This window comes from Chanos chanos, chromosome 3 (genome assembly GCF_902362185.1).
Source record: "Chanos chanos chromosome 3, fChaCha1.1, whole genome shotgun sequence".
NCBI lineage: Eukaryota > Metazoa > Chordata > Actinopteri > Gonorynchiformes > Chanidae > Chanos > Chanos chanos.
In genome coordinates, this window is record NC_044497.1 from 3710029 (window position 1) to 3727954 (window position 17926).

A 17926-nucleotide genomic window follows, 5' to 3' on the forward strand; every position below is an offset into this window, starting at 1 on the left:
AAGTTTCCCTTCTAACAAGAGAACTGAATGGGAGGGACCTGGTGACGTATATACAGAGACATGTCCGAGTGCGATTCCCTCTCTCTCACACACCCCTCACACATGCTCAGCTTGAGGACAAACAGGCCCATTGCACCATTTTGTTGTTATCTATTTGATTTATTGTATTTATTTTAAACTGTCTTTGAGTAATTTTGTGTTATCCAACAGTGGATAGTGTTTTCCTGTCCTTTATGTGCATTTTTGAAGTTAGATAAGAGTGGGTCAGAACTTGCCTGGAATCCCCACCTTACTTTTTGCTGTCAGAAGAACGGTAAGATCTATTCTCCCAGGTAAGGTGTAGGCAAAGGACCCACTGGCCCATTCTGATTGGTAGCAACCCGTTCCTCTCTTGTCACGTTTTGTTCTTTGCATTTTTGTTGGTAATACTACTAAGCGATACTTTTGCAACTTGTTAAATAAGCAGTGTTTGATACCTTTTTGGAGCACATCAGATTATCTGGTGGTACTTTTATGCTGGGTCATAGTTTGGACCCCTGGTCACCATGACAAGATAAAGTCTCTGTGTACTGTATTCTGGTCCAGTGTGCACTGACAGACATGTATAGTCAAGGGGAAAGGGTAGGGGATGTCGGTTAACAGTTAATGTTTTGATTAATTAATAATAATTTTTGGGGATCACATCCATGTAAATTAGGCAATTAAGCTGATGTAACAGAAATTAAATTTAGTCATAAATAAGACCTCAAGGCTTTAATGAAGTCTGTAAAGATAGCAAACCATGATCATTTTGATATGAGGAAAAAGCAGACAGACATTGATAAAATATGAGGAAGTCTAATAATAACAAAGAAGAAAAATAAGACTGTAATATATTGATAATATGGACAACTTCAGTAATATTCTGACAGCTGTCTTAGGACAGTTGATGCCCTCAGTCACATTGGTTTATAGCTAAATGGTAATCAGCCACACTAGTCTGTGCATTACACAAGGCAAGAAACATCAAGCCACATAAAGCATAAACCCCTGGGTGGGAGGGACATATGACTGACAGGAACACTTCTCAATTTAAAACTGAATGTTTATGAAATTACAGCAGAATCCAAAGGCCAAAGAAGTGTCCCTTTTTCCATGTCCAGGAGTTCATGGAAAGGAGAAGATACCTGCTGTTTTCTAGCTCAAGGTACCATCTTGCACTCAGCATCAGAAATGCCTTAACATTATTACCTGAAGAAAGACGATATTTAACTCTATGGAAAATTAGCTCAGCACTCTCAACAGATAAATTAATCTTCAGATATAAATTGGTGTATAAAAGCTTTTATGTGGTCTCAAGTTTCCTTCTCTCTGTGATCTTAGCTTAGATTAATTCAAGGGTCTATGCTAACTGGCACAAAGTCACTGAGGACCTGTACATCCGAAAACCTACATAAAGGGGCTCAGTGAATGCAGTGTAGAATTTGTGCAAGAATATTCTTTGTTCATTAAAGATACTGAAGAAGGACAGAGTTCCAGCTGCCCAGTCCAGATACACTCCTATTCTTTTAGATGGGGGAGGGGGAGAAACTTTAGCAGTTATTTTACTATTATGCCAGAAAATGAATTCATCCCTTTCACAAACAAGGCTAAAGGACTTGCTATCCATCCCAATAGGGGGTTCATCCCTACCAACAGCGTATGTAACTCCGATAAATACTCTTTTTCCATCCCTTTCTACTTCAAAGTAACAGCGCTCTGTCAGAGCTTCTCTGCACAGAACTTGAGGACCAAGCTTGAATCTCTTAGGGTGATAAGTATATGGCTGCTCAATTAGAGTTGCTGTCACTCTCCTGTTCTCCTCAGATAGAGAAAGGAGTTTGTGTGCTGTGTCCTGGTCCAGTGTGAGCTGACAGGCATCTGTAGAAAAGGGAAAGTAATCATTATAATATTATCATAGTGAATGCTTGCTAAGGGTATAAAACATTTAATTTATTACATTGTTAATATTGAGTTTTCAGTAAGAAAGGAAGAAAGAAGAAACAAAGACAAGAGCTAACGAATGTAATAAATAAATGTAAATAAAAAGAGCACAACTGTATTAATACTATACAGTACAGTATCCTGCACACCTTACATACATTTGCAATGGCAACAGAATGAACAAGTGGAGACACAGTCAACAGGAAACAGGGAAAGGAAGGTGGGGGAAGAGTAGAGATGGGGGGGGGGGGGGGGGGCTGCTAATCTACAGTCTTTGCATCAAATTTGTTTGCATAATAGTCTAAAAAAGGATGCCAAGTTTTTTGAAACCTTTTCAAAGAGCCTGAACTGTGCATCTGATTTTTTCTAGTTTGAGAACTGACATTACCTCATGAATCCAGCATGAATGAAATGGAGGGGTCACAGATTTCCAGCTAAGAAGAGTAAGCTGGTGGGCTAGTAATGTTGAGAATGCCATTAGATCTGACTGATGTCTGGATACCCTGCTGTTGCTAGGGACAACCCCAAATGTTGGGATAACAGGATCTTAGTCAACCTTTTTTTTTTTTTTTTTCTTTTTTTTTTTACATATGTAGGAGAATGTGCTAAAAATCTCTGACCAGAATGTGTACAATTTTGGGCATGTCCAAAACATATATCCTAAAGTAACAGGGCCCTGATGGCATATGATATGCTTTGGGTCTGAACCAAGATATATACAGGCCAGTTTGCTTTACAGAGGTGCAGGCAGTTAAGTACCTTAAACCAGTATTTTTCAACCTTTTGTGTGCCATGGCGCATTTTTGACATTGAAAAAATCCTATGGCACACCACCATTCCAAATGTTACAAAATAAAACATGGTAGCCTATCATAGTACGTAATATTATGAGGACTTATAGTTATACTCAGTGCGAAACCTGGCCCTGTTCAGATGAACACAAAGCTGATATCCTGGTGGGAACTGACAAAAGGCACATACAGAGCTCTTCCTCGACCACTCTCAGTCGCTCTCTGTTTTTAGTTTTTATAGCAGTTAGGCTTGAAAACCAAGCTCGCATAGATCTGTTGTGGAAACCGGGAGCAATGTTGAAAGCTCTGTTTGCCACAATTGGAAACTCTTTGGCAGCAGTCAACCAAAAACTGTCTAAAGTTAGTTCAGCATACCAGTAGTTCAATTTTAAACCATGGTCTTGTCTCAGGTCAATTAGTTGCTCTTGCTCCCACAAAGTCATGTCCTTTCTGAAAACTACTGCTCAGCTATATGGGTCCCCAACACGGTCAAATGATTTGGTGGAGGCTGAGGGGAAATAAAAGAACAATTTCTCCTCAAGAGTTTTCAATTTACCTATTACCTACTATTTACCTACTCACAAAACGCACTTATAAAGCTAATTGATCGGTCCACTCATTTTTTTTTTTTTAAGTTGCCGTTTTTAATCTCTTATTTCCCATTAAAAAAGAATTGGGAAAGTTTTAGGTCTCTAGTGCTATGATGAGGGATTGCACACAGCGGCAGTCAATAGTTGGATTCAATTATCTTTTAGTCCGTGACTTCTATTTGATGATGCTGCGGCGCAATCACATTCACATTTTCTCGTGGAAACACATCTCTACGCAGCAGTGTTGACATGGCCTTGCCATTTTTGGGTCAGGGGGAACATTTTGAGAGTGGCCCTTTCCTTTGTTGTCACTTGTTCTAACGGTCTACCTGCATCTCTAATTCTATTGTCTGAAATCAACAAGGTCATTACGTACTGCCTGCCATAGGCATATAAGAAGTAGACATTGACTTTGCCTACCACCAATAGCACAGTCATAGATACTCAAAGTGAGCTGTATGAAATCAATTCTGTGGCACAATTTAAGATTAATTTTTCTAGACCAGTTAAGCGGAATTGGATTATTAACCACGGCACACCTGACATTCTCGTGGCACAGTGGTTGAAAAACAGGGCTTAAACTGCAATAACACAAACTGAGAATGTATGTAATCTGTATGAATGCATGTATTGATAGCTCTTTCCCAGGTCTCTCAAGAGACTTGGCTCCAGAGGGCGACCATTTTGGTCGCACATACGACTAAAAATCTGTCAAGTGCGATTAAACATTTTCATTGGTCGCACCGTGGCGCCTGACATTAGGAACTCTGTCTCTGTGCATGTATGTGTGTAGCATTATTTTTTTCTTCCCACCCGCATTCTGCAAAGACCCACCCCTACTCTACCTCTGACTGGTTTTGATCTTGATATTCCTCTTTTGCTGAGTGCAGACTGGGAAAAAATTAGGTATGTGTGAAACTGTGGCCTGTACTCCTCCTTGAGCGACTCAACCTTAACATGTACCGGTAATTCAAAAGTAAGGGAACCATTGATTGGTTTTTTTGTGGTGCCCAACCTGTCCACTGTAGGGATGTCAAGTCGATGGAAAAATTCTGAAGATGTGACGGTACTTGTTTTTCTATAGTACAGTAGGTACCAGGGACGCAACTTGCCTAGACTCATCTGAAGTATGTCATTGTTTCATATTCTCCACTTACAACAAGCATAAGTTGTCACCAGTATTCGCTCCCCCTCTCATTAGTGGAATAAAACATACCACGTAACCTTGAATGTTTCACCATCTGCTTGCTTTGTTAATGACCACAACACACCGGCAGAGGGCCCCTCCTTATCTCCAATGCAGCCCATATGGGGCCTCGCAAATCTCTTCTTTTCAAACACAAAGAGCTTGGTATTTCTTGTAATTAAAAGATTGTACAGTTGGGAGTGTATCTGACCTCGGTGGAAATTATGAGCCCATAGAAAATCCCTTTACAAAGGCTTCCACTTTTGCCGGATCGGTGAAGCTTCTCTGCAAGCCGCGACAGGCTGTAATTTTCAGCTTGGCTAGATACCACATCCTGTATGTAACTCCCTCGCACTTCCATAATTGTTGTCTCACCTGCTAGAATGCAGCCCTCTGCCAGGCTACTGACTGTGTGTAATTGGGAAACACCCAAATCCTCTCACCTTGTTCAGAGATCAGATTTTGTGACAGAGGCTTTCCACAAAATTGTTTCTTTTTCTTAGAAGTAGTGGCGCTTGACCACAAAGGCTCTTGGTTCCGTCCTTCGTCTGGAATTTGTTGAAAGGTACAGTGCACTCTGTCTAGGACAGGCGGTTTATCCAGATTCAGCACTTTCTGTAATAATTTAGCAACGAATGTGCTTGGGCAAGTTCCTTCCTCACGCCTTTCTTTAACACCAAAAATGCGCAAATTACATCTACATGATCGCGCCTCTAAGTCCTCATTCTTTGCTGTAAGACTCACCACTTCTTTTCTCGGCTGGGACACCTCTTACTCCAGTTTAATGATGGTGTCTGAGTGGTTGTTAGTTGCTACTTCCAGGCTAGTGGTACAGTCTTCCAGATCGTTAGCTCTCATGTTATAATACACTGCTTGCCTAACTTTCCTATGCGAAAATAAATGTCCAAAGTTATATCTCTTAAGAGTGATCATTTTGTACGTATATGTACAATACACAATCTACTACTGTCTATTTTAATACATTTCACCGACCACACACTCAGTGCCCTCTTGTGGAGTTTTTTTCCCTGTTTCGCTGTGCTTTTCTGCCAAGAATAAGCTATGCGCGCCTACACCTCATTAAACTCAGCGGCGGGTCTGTTCAGCTGACGTCATGGGTCCCATTGAAGAAAGTAGGTGAAGGCAAGCGGTTTTAAAAGCGCTTGCCCTGTCCTGACATCAGTTTTTGCATTAAAAGTGTGAAAAAAACACACTCGTGCTTGCATATTGCAACTGTACGATGACGCTATAGGATAACTAGCCGACTAGCATGCTACTTTTAGCTTTGTCTCCACTGAACTCTCTACAGTTGACATTGGACAGCTAACATTGGAAACATAGGAAGGGCAAGCGTTCTTGAAACTGCTCGCCCTGTTCTGAAATCAGTTGTGTATTTGTGTACTACGGCATTGGCCGGTAAAACGATTGAAATGGTCCATTTGAAGAGCCTGCTTATCCACTAGACAATTTTAATAGCCTTTTTACTGGATTGAACAAAGCTATATATGGCGACAATAAGTTTGAGAGACACAATATGTGCAGAAAGGGAAGTCCAGGGTCCTACATCAAATGGTAAACATTTTGAAGATTACCTCAAAAATCCTGTATTGAGTGTGGAAGCCGGTGTTCTGATTGTCTAATTGAAAAACCCACCCCAATGGCTTCTTTAATCTCCCCTCTCAAGATGCTGATATGATAGATTTCCCTGAGCAGGTGCATCTCTAACTTTTTACAGTACTAATGCAATTTGTAAAATCAGTTACACTACAAAATGCTAGCAAATAAACCACGGTTCATTAATAATTCTGTGAATATATAGTTTCACAGACATATTGTTTTGTTACATTCTTTCTGGTTTGTGCTAAATTCTTAATATAAGACCAGCCTGCACCTAGGGCACTGGAAGTGGGACTTTTGGTTCTCAGAATATCTATGTTAATCAACACTGTCCACACTATGCCAAAGGACAGAGAGAGAAGTTAACCTAGGCAGCGGTAGCCTAGCTCCCTTCTACAGTCACGCTGATTTGTGCAGGTAGATATATTTCTATGTTGGGGGGTCACCTGCCTCTCTTTAGCCAATCCATATAAACTCTGAATGAGAATAAGCATAAACGTGTTCTCGCTCATAAGCAAGGGAGCTCGTAGCCAGCCCAATCCACATTATTTTAGAATTAATGTGGATGCCCCTGGACCCCCCTACAGGTCTGGGTCCATGTTCTTGCCACCCCCTTTGAAACTCATTCCAGTGCCGCTAGCCTGCACAGCATCAAGGTGAATTGGTTTAGTCTTGACTCTTGGTAGACAGTGTTGGGGGCTGGGTAATGTATTAATGCTCAAGTGCCAAATTAACACAAATGGATATTTGTCTTTGAATACCAAATTATTTGTCTGTGAATATTTCATTAGTTTTGTATGCATCTCTAAACAAACTGTCATCAGATATCCTCTGTTTTCCATCCTTCCTTAACTACTTTACCTCATTCCACACATTGATATAACTGAGATAATTAATAGCAACTAAACTCACATTTTCTCAGCCCAGGTTTCATTCTGAATTCACCGCCATGGTATAACCTGTAGGAAAAAGAAAATAAACTGAATAGTTTTGAAACTGCAGATTCAAAACGACATTGCAACAGTGAAAAAACTCAAAACACTTACTCTAGATTTTCCAGTTTATAGTTCGGATCCTCGAGTATAGCAGAGAACAGACTCACTCCGGATTCTCCTGGATAATTGTAGTTCAGATCCAGTTCCCTCAGATGTGAGGGGTTTGATTTAAGAGCTGAGGCCAATGAAGCACAGCCTTCCTCTGTGATGAGGCAGCCTGACAACCTGCAGGGAAAATTAGACGACAGCTCAGTGTCTGGGCTGGCCCTTCTGGATGGTGTAATGATGGTTGAGCTCACAGAGCAGATGAGCTAAAGGGCAGATGATAGTTGGGAGAAATGTATCTGTTCTATTCAGCTGAGCATTGCTTGAAATCTTCTTCCAGTGTTAGAACAGTGATTATTAAAATATTGGAATATTCTAACATGCTAACCTCAGTTTCTCTAGTTTACACTGTGGATTCTCCAGTCCAGCAGAGAGCAGCTTCACTCCTGAAACCTGCAGGTCATTATCTCTCAGATCCAGTTCTCTCAGGTGAGAGTTAGGAGATCTTAGGACTGAGGCCAGATCTACACAGCAGTTCCCTGTCAGACTACACACACTCAAACTGTGGAGAGGAGACAGGAAATCAGATGTAAAATTATTTTGTATTCAGAGGGGATGGTAGGGGCACCTTTAAAAGGGATAAAATTATAAAATAGGTTTAGTATAGTTTATGTAGTATTTGAGAAAAAAAATGTAGTGGGGACCATTAAGGTTTGTGTGGATTTCTTAAATATTTTTCTCTGATATATATTTTTGAGAAACAAATCCCCGGCTGTTGCTGTATATTCTTAACCTAATAAAGTCATAACAAGGGAAAGATCTGTTTTCTTACACAGTAACATCAGAACTTCACAATCTAACTAGAGAAAAATCCCAACACTGGTGATGGTACTTGTGCACTGATAATCATTCTGACAAATAAATAATACTGTAAGCTATTTAAAAATAATCAGTGGTTTACTGTCTTTGAGCCATGTACAAAATCACACGCAAGCATAAAATGATACTTGGAACAACCTAAAGAAACTGAAACAATAGATTTTTGTCATTGCTAATTTGGCATCACTTTGGGCATCATGCAATAACAGGTATTTTACAGCTGTCTACAGCTACTGCTGTTTATTTATCAGCTTTCAGGTAATGTAGAGTCACTGCACGAAGTACAATTTGGCCAAGTGAAAACTTCCATTCTCGTTTAGAGACTGAAATCTCTGAAAATCAGTGTGATTAAAATTATTTATTTATTCAGTTCCTTGAATGTTTGTTTATCTTTCCCTCCACTCTTTGATTTGTGACTCAGATCTTGCCTATGTTCATCACTCACCCCAGTTTCTGTAGTTTACAGTTGGGACTCATCAGTCCAGTACAGAGTAGATTTACTCCTGAATCTGTCAGGTTATTGTAGCTGAGATCCAGGTCTCTCAGGGGTGAGTTAACTAACTTGAGAGCTGAGGCCACTGTTGCACAGGATTCAGATGAGAGATTACAGCCAGCAAGACTGTAAAAACAAGGTACACTGTTAATAAAAACCCATTAAATTAAAATTGTTTTGTGTGATATACACATGCATTTCTTACCGTATTATTTGTGCTTTAAAATCTGGGCTCATTAGTGTAGAAAAAACCATCTGCATTCCTGTATCCGTTAGGTTATTGTAGCTGAGATCGAGCTCTTCTAGGTGTGACTTTGCTAATTTGAGAGCTGAGGTGACAGTTGCACAGGACTCAGATGAGAGATTACAACTGGCCAGTCTATAAATAAAGTTTAAACGGTTAACAGAAAAAAAAATCAATTTTGCTGTATGCAAGATACACGTGCTTCAGTATATGCATATCTCCTCTCACCCCAGTTTCTGTAGTTTACAGTTTGGACTCATCAGTCCAGTGCAGAGCAGCTTCACTCCTGAGTCTGTAAGGTTGTTATAGCTGAGATCCAGCTCCTTCAGTGATGAATTCACTGACTGAAGAACTGAGGCCACAGTCACACAGGATTCAGATGACAGATTACAGCCTGCTAATCTTTAAAGAAAATTCCTATGGTAAAAAGAGCCAACAAGACAACTACACAGAAGCTAAATGTTCTATGACCTACAGTAGACACTGAAATAGAAATAAACAGCTTCATACATGGACTTCTCTGGTATTTGTAACAGTAACTTGTAACTGTAACAGTAAGTTCATTCATTTCCTATTTTATATGAGAGAGAATAATTCATTTTGATTCAAAATATGATCAGTCCAACCCAAATCATTAGAAATACCCCCCCCCCCCCCATCTGTCCCCATTGTCACATTTCTGACTGTAATGCTTGAATGCTTTAAATTTATTTTAAAATTCCAAGCTAAATGTTCTTAATACATTTTAAATTTAAAATTTTCAAATCAAAGTGATTTAAACAATATTTCCAGAGATATTTTTCTTTCTTGAAACAAATTTTTCCTCTTCAAGTATTTCTTTTGCAGTGGATAAATTAGTGTTTATAAATACTAAAGAATAAAGAATATCTTTTTTGGGGATCACCCAGTTGCCTCTTTTTCAAATGTTCTTGACAATAAATTCACATAGACTGGCAAACTGTCTAAAATAGTTATGACTTGCTTTCATTTTAATAAAGCATGCTTGCCAACATGGGTATGTCAATAGACAAATGTTAAGTTGGTCATATGTGTAATTCTGTTTCCCTGTGTTCAAACCTGCTTTAAATACAGATTCTCCTGTCTTTTATTAGGTATCCATTAATGATATAAATATATATGAATTTGTCCAACACTGGCCATTCTGAGACAATAAGAAAACTTTCAAACACCCTCTTTCACAGGGGATTTGAGGCAGTGTTGTGGTCAAGTCACATTTCTCAAGTACAAGTCAAGTCTCAAGACTCCACTGCTCGAGTCCAAGTCATAGTCAGAGTAAGTAGTGTTCAAGTCTAAGTCCGTGGCTTTGTCCAAAATCACTCGCCTCACTATGTAGTCTACTATATAGTGAGTTTGCCATTTTGTACTACTGTCCGAATGTATAGTGAGAATTATTATACCCCATATAGTGAACTCAAAGCATCCCACAATGCACTGTGAAAAGTAGAGTACAACCAATATGCCCTACATCGATCGATTTAGACCATCATGTACTGCGGCCTCTCTTGTGAAAGTGTTGTTAGAGTTGCATAACATTCAGATGCAGATGTTCTTGCATTTGTTTATGCAACAGGGATGATATTTCTGAATATCAGTCTCAAAATTATGTAGCAGCATAACGTCCACATAGTGTCCAAAATGTATCAACAGCTGTGTGTCTTTATCCCCTAGTCAGTGTTCTATGTAGCAAACACTATGTAATGAGTAGGGAGTAGTGAATGCGTGAATGATTTTGGACACAGCACATGTCAGTAGCGTTTGAGTCTGAGTAACCTACATGCATAAATGATGCAACGGACCCCCAGCAACATGCTTTTGTAAATACATGAAGTTACCTGCATTAACAAAGTTATTAGGCTTAAGCTGCATCTCACATTTTTGGCAAAACACAAAATAAGTTAAAAAAAAAAAAAAATCACTGCTTTGTCACTTTTTTCTTTTTTCTTTTTTTTTTGCTGAGAAGCGATCTTGAAGAGGTAAACTCTGCCTCAGCTTGACAGCGAAATTAAATTCGATGAGTAGGTCTATATGAAAAATTCACTATTTAATCTTCCAGAGATGAGGGGAAGTCCTTTAGCTTCACATAATAATAATAATCATAATAATAATAATAATAATAATAATAATAATAATATTTATTTAGAGCCCAATATCACTATTTATAGTCCCAAAGGGCTTTACATGCCTGTAACAAAGTCAAATCAAAATTATCATGCATAAATTCAAGAAAATAGATAAGTCTTTAGTCTTGTTTTAAAGGTATTGAGAGAGTTTGCTTCTCTAACTTCTTTAGGTAAACCATTCCAAAGGAAGGGAGAGTGGTAGGAAAAGGCTAGGTTGCCAGCGGACTTCTTTTTAACTCTTGGAATGACTAATAATCCAGAATCTTGAGAGCACAGGGTGCGAGGGGGGTTATAGGGCGTAATTAAGCCAGACAGGTAGGAAGGCACAAGCCCATGTAAAATTTTATGTGTTAATAAGAGGACCTTAAAATCTGCCCTTGCATGAATTGGGAGCCAATGAAGGGAAGCCAGGTCAGGGCTAATGTGATCAAACTTCTTCGTTCGGGTCAGAATTCTAGCAGCAGCATTCTGGACCAGCTGAAGACTATTGGTACTAGAGGCAGGCAGGCCAGAGTAAAGAACATTGCAGTAATTGAGGCGAGACGTGACGAATGCGTGAATAATGGTTTCTGCATCAGCCATACTTAGAAAGGGCCTAATTTTAGCAATGTTACGGAGGTGATAAAAGGCAGTTTTGGTTGTGTTCTTGATATGAGTGACTAGCGAGAGACTAGAGTCAAAAATCACACCAAGGTTCTTAGCTGAAGAGTTTTGAGAGATGATGCAGCTGTCAAAATTTAGAGTTAGATCACTAAAAAGATGCTTATGCGTAGGGGGACCAATGACCAGCATTTGTGTCTTGCCTGCGTTAAGCGTCAGGAAATTTGAAGACATCCAACCCTTAATAGCACAAAGACATGCCTCAAGGTTAGCCAATTCAGAGCTGTCATTATGCTGGATAGGTAAGAAAATCTGAGTATCATCGGCATAACAATGGAAGTTAATGTTGTAACTACGAATAATGTCACCCAAAGGGAGCATGTAAATAGAGAATAGAAGAGGGCCAAGGACTGATCCCTGAGGAACACCATAGTTAAGCTTGTGGTATTCATAGGTCACATTATTATAGTGGACACACTGCTTTCTCTCAGAGAGATAAGATTTAAACCAAGAGAGCGCCAGGCCACGAATGCCAATTTGGTTTTCCAAGCGCTTTAACAATATAGTGTGATCGACCGTGTCAAATGCTGCACTCAGATCAAGCAGAATAAGAACAGAGGTAGCACCAGCATCCATGGCTAATAAAAGATCATTAGTTACTCTAGTAAGGGCGGTTTCAGTAGAGTGAAAACACCTGAAGCCTGACTGAAATATTTCAAACAGACTGTTAGAGGACATATGGGCTATCAGCTGAGCAGCTACAATTTTTTTCAAGTATTTTAGAAAGAAACGGGAGATTAGAGATCGGCCTATAATTATTTAAGGCTTCAGGGTCAAGATTTGGTTTTTTAAGTAAAGGGCTGATCACGGCTGTTTTAAAAGAGGAGGGTACAATACCAGATTTAAGTGACATATTTAGAGTGTTTAGGACTGTTGGGCCAAGAACCGAGAAAAGCTCCATATAAAGTTTAGCAGGTAGGGGATCAAGGAGGCAAGAGGCTGGTTTTGCAGAGTGCACCAATTTGGACAGCGCGTCTAGAGAGATAGGGTTAAATTGAGTTAAACCTCCACTTTTCTTCTGTCAACACCCTATTGTACTCTGTGCAAAGCGGACAAAAGTGGGGGAAATCTCGCTTGAGGTCTCTCTGCCTACCATGGACTCTAACATCCATCTATTCTGCTATCCCTACAGTTAAATTTACAAACTGGGTTGTGTGCCTCTTCCTTCAACCAAAGTAAATGATTCCCCAGTTTCACCTCTCTCCTTAAACCTCCTGCTCACTCTCCTCCATCATCCTGTTTGCCTTCAAGATTTCTGGAGTCACCTCCCTCCTGTACAGGAAAACTGCAGAGGATCCATTGGTTTTGACAAACTATAGACCAGTAAGTCTCCTCTCCTTCTTGTCCAAGACATTAGGATCCAGACTCTCCAACAATATTTTAGTTTATCTCTCCAAAAATCATTCTAGATCCATTCCAGTCTGGCTTTGAATCAGATCACTTAATCAACACTGTTCTACTCAAAATTTCAGAGGCCTTCCAGAGCTGACTCCCTCCTGTCAGCTCGCCCTCTTACACTAATTGTTGCCCTTAATGCTGTGAATTGGCTGCATTTTTCTTTTCCTTCTTGGTTGGGAATCTCAGACTTTACCATGTCATGGTTCATCTTGAATCTTGTTTCACTGATTGTTTAAACCAAGTATCATTAACAGAATCACTGTTTACTCCTCACATATTTTCAACTGGAGTACAACAAGGATTTTTACTCCTCGCCTGCTTTCTCTTTCAATGAAGTGTCTAGGATCTGTCATATTATCTCATGGGTTTTTATACCACCTATATGCTATCCTTTCCTCTCCCTACATGGACACTCACGTAATGTCTTGCATCTTACCTGTCTTACCAGCGTATCTACCTGAATGTCTGATGACATTGTTAAACTATTTTTCACAGGCAAGAATTGTCTGTTCTATAATCTCTGTATGACTTTCAGCAATGCAGCAGCATATATTTCTCATACTACCAAGTGCCCTTTTATCAACCACATGGAAGAGTTTGGTCCTAACAAAAGCTTTAATCATTTCTAGGCCTGACTACTGCAACTGTCTGGTGATCAGCCTTTCAACAAGTTGATGGAAGCACCAATGACCTATCTTAAGGCAAATGTTGCCCTCAGTTGTTGCAAAATCAGTCTGCTTGGCCTCATCTGGAAGCCTGTCCATTCTAATCACTATGTGACCATGGATTTTACATGGATTTCACTTCTCCTTGTCAGCTCTCACATCTTGCTCCAAAATATTAGAATGACCTCGCCACAGATGTGAGAACTGCAGAGTTTCTCCCTATTTTCCACAAATGACTGAAAACTCAGTCTCTGTGAGCCTTTACATTTACATATGTACTTGAACACTGGCATTCATGTTACCCCAGTTTCTGCAGTTTACAGTCTGGATCCTCCAGTCCAACAGAGAGCAAATTCAGTCCAGAATCCTGCAGGTCGTTGTTTCTCAGCTCCAGCTCTCTCAAGTTAGAGTAAGGAGATCTCAGGACTGAGGCAAGATCAACACAGCAAGTCTCTGTGACAAAGCACTTCTTCAGTCTGCAGATAAGACACACACACACACACACACACAGAGAGAGAGAGAGAGAGAGAGAGAGAGCTTGATTGCAAGCAAATCTGCTATAATTGTATGGACTGCCAAGAGGATATAGGGTTGGTAACAAAAATATATAAACTTCACTAAGTCACATGATACTCACTCCAATTTCTCCAGTTTACAATTTAGACTCATAAGCCCAGTACAGAGAACCTTCACTCCTGAATCTCGTAGATTGTTAACACTGAGGTCCAGCTCTCTTAGGGGTGAGTTCACTGACTGGAGAGCTGAGGCCACAGTTACACAGGACTCAGATGAGAGACCACATTGATAAAATCTGCAGAGAGAAAACGATATGGTCACAACAAAGAAAGCCATCAATACATCACCCCACAAAATATATCAGCGCACCTCAAAGCTCTAAGTTATACATTCTAAAATAGAAACTTAGAATCTTGAATGTAGATGAATTAAAATGTACAGTCATGCTCACTCCTTCATGTAGTCACATATGAAAAAGGCAAGCAAGAGTGCACTAAAAGTTAAAATTGAAAATACATTCTGTATGCAACTGTATATCATCTCTACAGTATTCTCTCTCTGTCGGAGATCACTTTTGGAGCAGGTATACATTACCTCTCGTTTCCTTACTAAAAATACTTTTAATGAAAATGTGTCCTTACTACTGCCTTTAAAAAATAGTCATGCACTCTGACTTTGTTATAGAATTTCAACCATGAACTTAAAGAAAATAGGTATGAAACACTACTAATAGAGCAAATGTAAAAATGTAAATTAAAACACTACCTATAAATGTCTTACCTTGCTTTCCTGCAACTATGCACCAAAGGGAGAAGCCTCTGCTGACCTGCTGCTGATGTTTTGTACATCTTCAGATCAAACTCATCCAGCACCTCCTCTGACATCAGTAACATATAGGCCAGAGCTGAACACTGGTCTGGTTCCAGCTCTGTATCTGTTAGAGTTCCTGTTCTGAAGGCAGTCTGAATTTCCTCCACTAGAGAGTTATCATTTAGCTCATTCAAACAATGGAGAAGATTGATGATCCTTTCTGGAGATGAATCCTCTTTGATTTTCAACTTTATATACTCTATTGGCTTTTTAGTTCTGTGCTTTATCAATTCTGAGTAGCTTCTTGTCATGAGGTCTTGAAGGAGAGTCCAGTTGACATCCAGTGAGAGGCCAAAAAGGAAGCGGAGGAAAAGGTCCAGGTGTCCATTCTTACTTTGGATAGCATTGGCAAGTGCATACTGATGTAGATCAGACAGTGATGATTTGCCTCTCTCATGGCCAGGCTGTTCTGAGAGGTGAAAAACATTTCTGTTCTCATTAACACATGTAACATGTGCGTACACTGCAGCAAGGTGCTCCTGAATGCTCAGATGTACAAAACAGAAAACCTTCTCCCTGTACAATCCCAACTCCTCTCTAAAGATCTCTGTGCACACTGAAGAGTACTCTGAAGCTTTACTCACATCAATGCCACACTCTCTCAGGTCCTCCTCATAGAATATCAGATTACCCTTCTCCAGCTGTTGGAAAGCCAGTTTTCCCAGTTTCAGAATCATCTCTTTGTCTGACTCAGACAGTTTCTTTGGATTTTCCAGTGTGGCTCCATGGTACTTCTTATTCTTCAGACTGATCTGAATGAGCAGGAAGTGTGTATACATTTCAGTCAGAGTCTTGGGGACTTCACCAGTGCCTGCATCACTCATGTTCTCAAGCACAGTGGCTAAAAGCCAACAGAAGACTGGTATGTGACACATGATGTGGAGGCTCCTCGATGACTTGATGTGTGTGATGATTCTGTTGGCCAGGCTCTGATCACTGATTCTCTTCCTGAAGTACTCCTCCTTCTGAGGGTCTCTGAACCCACGGATCTCTGTGACTTGGTGGACATATTCAGGAGGGATCTGATTGGCTGCTGCTGGTCGGGAGGTTATCCACAGGAGAGCAGAGGGAAGCAGATTCCCCTTGATGAGGTTTGTCAGCAGCACATCCACTGAGGTTGACCTTGTGATATCACAAACTCTTGTACTGGTAATGAAATCTAGAGGAAGTCGACACTCATCCAGACCATCAAAAATCAGGAGTAATTTGACTCTTTCATCTTCAATGTCTTTTATCTCTTTTAGCTCTGGAACATAGTGATGAAGTAGCTGGATGAGACTGTAGTTCTCTTTCTTCAGATTAAGATCCCTGAAAGGTAGAGGGACTATGACTGTGATGTCTTGATTGGCTTTTCCTTCAGCCCAGTCAAGAATGAACTTCTGCACAGAAACAGTCTTTCCAATTCCAGCTATTCCCTTTGTCAACACTGTTCTAAGTTGTTTTCTTTTTCCAGGATGTGTTTTGAATATGTCATTGCAGTTTTTTGGAGTCTCCTGAGTAGTTTGTGTCTTGCAGGTTCTCTCAATCTGTCTGACCTCATGGTCATTATTGATCTGTCCACTTGCACCCTCTGTAATGTATAGGTCTGTATAGATCTCGGTCAAAAACCTCAGTTTTCCTTGTGGTGATATATCGTCTGCCACATGTTGAAATTTTGCCATCAGATTTGCTTTATTGGCCACTGTTGACTTTCTTATAGATATACCTGGAGGATCATACATATTGTTCATGATAAAACAATGATTAATTGTAGTAGGTTGGCAGCACAATTACAAAACCTTGCAGTGAGTTTCAAGTAAAAAAAAAAGACTGTTGCAGTAGCAAGATCGATAGAGTTTCTGCCATCTTACCAACATCCAGGAAGTGGAATGTGATCTTTAGGGCCTCCACTCTTCCAAAACTGTCCAACATCTTCTTGACAAGAGTAGAGACATCATGATCTTCCTGTTCACTCCATAAGCACTCTGGGTAATCCTCAATGAGTTGTAGTTTAAAGTTAGTTAATGTTTTTTCCTTCATTTTCTTTAGTGTTAGCTGCAGAAGGCAATCAGTGTCTGGGACACCAGAAATCTTCAACAGAAAAAAAAAAAGGTTACTGTCTCATCATATAATCACAGTATACTCCTCCAATAAGAATGACATGAATATCTAGAGTGAACACTCACCTCTCTGTAGAATTTACTGTGACCTTTGTGCTCCTCCACTGCACAAACTTTACAGATGTCTGTCTGGTCAGTTTTACAGAACACCTCCAGAGCTCTGTGGTGCTGCTGACAGAGTCTCTGCTCCAGGTTTTCAGTCACCTCCACCAGTGTGTGTCTCTGCAGTGCTGGTATTGTGTAGTGCTGCCTGACATGGTTCTCACAGAGGGAGGCAGGGCAGGTCAGGCAGGACTTCACAGCTCTCAGCTTCATCCCTATGCAGAAATCACAGGCCACATCTCCAGGTCCAGTGTAACAGTAGTGTGGATTATCAGGACTGAACTCTGCATGTTGGACTTGTACTAATTCAGACAAATCCCACATACAGATGCACTGTCTGCAGTATCTGTGTCCACTGGGAATGGAGACTAGATCCTTGAAATTCTCCTTACACATGCCGCACTGGAGGAGATCCTCTGTCTGCCCAGAAGCCATTTTCTTACTGTTTGTACACAAAGGAGTAGGTGCCATGAATTATAAAAAATATCACACATCAGCTTTTGGTGATCTGCTTTTATTTATTTATTTGTTTTAAAAAATATTTTCACTCAAAGGATTTTCATCAAATATCTTTAGAGGCAGCAACTGTTTTTCTAGATAGCATATATTGCTGTGATTCTTTTAACTTAGTTAAAAACATTGTCTAACAGCTGAACTGATTTCACAGTTATTG

At 40.0% G+C, this 17926-nt stretch overlaps 1 protein-coding gene across 1 annotated transcript; it reads right to left on the reverse strand.

Moving 5' to 3' along the window:
* Positions 1-1381: 1381 nt before the first annotated feature.
* On the reverse strand, positions 1382-17688 carry LOC115806372 (NACHT, LRR and PYD domains-containing protein 12-like). Its single transcript, XM_030767047.1, has 12 exons — positions 17218-17688; positions 16903-17086; positions 14963-16757; positions 14304-14477; positions 13969-14142; positions 9031-9204; positions 8764-8937; positions 8511-8684; positions 7575-7748; positions 7193-7366; positions 7059-7105; positions 1382-1899 (listed from the first exon to the last, which is right to left on the reverse strand). The coding sequence occupies exons 1-12, from the start codon at positions 17686-17688 to the stop codon at positions 1382-1384; spliced, it is 4233 nt and encodes a 1410-aa protein (XP_030622907.1).
* Positions 17689-17926: the final 238 nt, after the last annotated feature.

What these genes read in the sequence shown, in the direction of transcription:
- LOC115806372 (XM_030767047.1), bottom strand. Translation starts at nt 17,688, where the DNA reads ATGGCTTCTGGGCAGACAGAGGATCTCCTCCAGTGCGGCATGTGTAAG. An exon ending in ACAGTAAATTCTACAGAGAG is followed by an intron (nt 17,087 to 17,217) that starts GTGAGTGTTCAC and finishes TGCCTTCTGCAG; the next exon opens with CTAACACTAAAGAAAATGAA. An exon ending in TGTAAACTACAGAAACTGGG is followed by an intron (nt 7,749 to 8,510) that starts GTGAGTGATGAA and finishes TCCTCTCCACAG; the next exon opens with TTTGAGTGTGTGTAGTCTGA.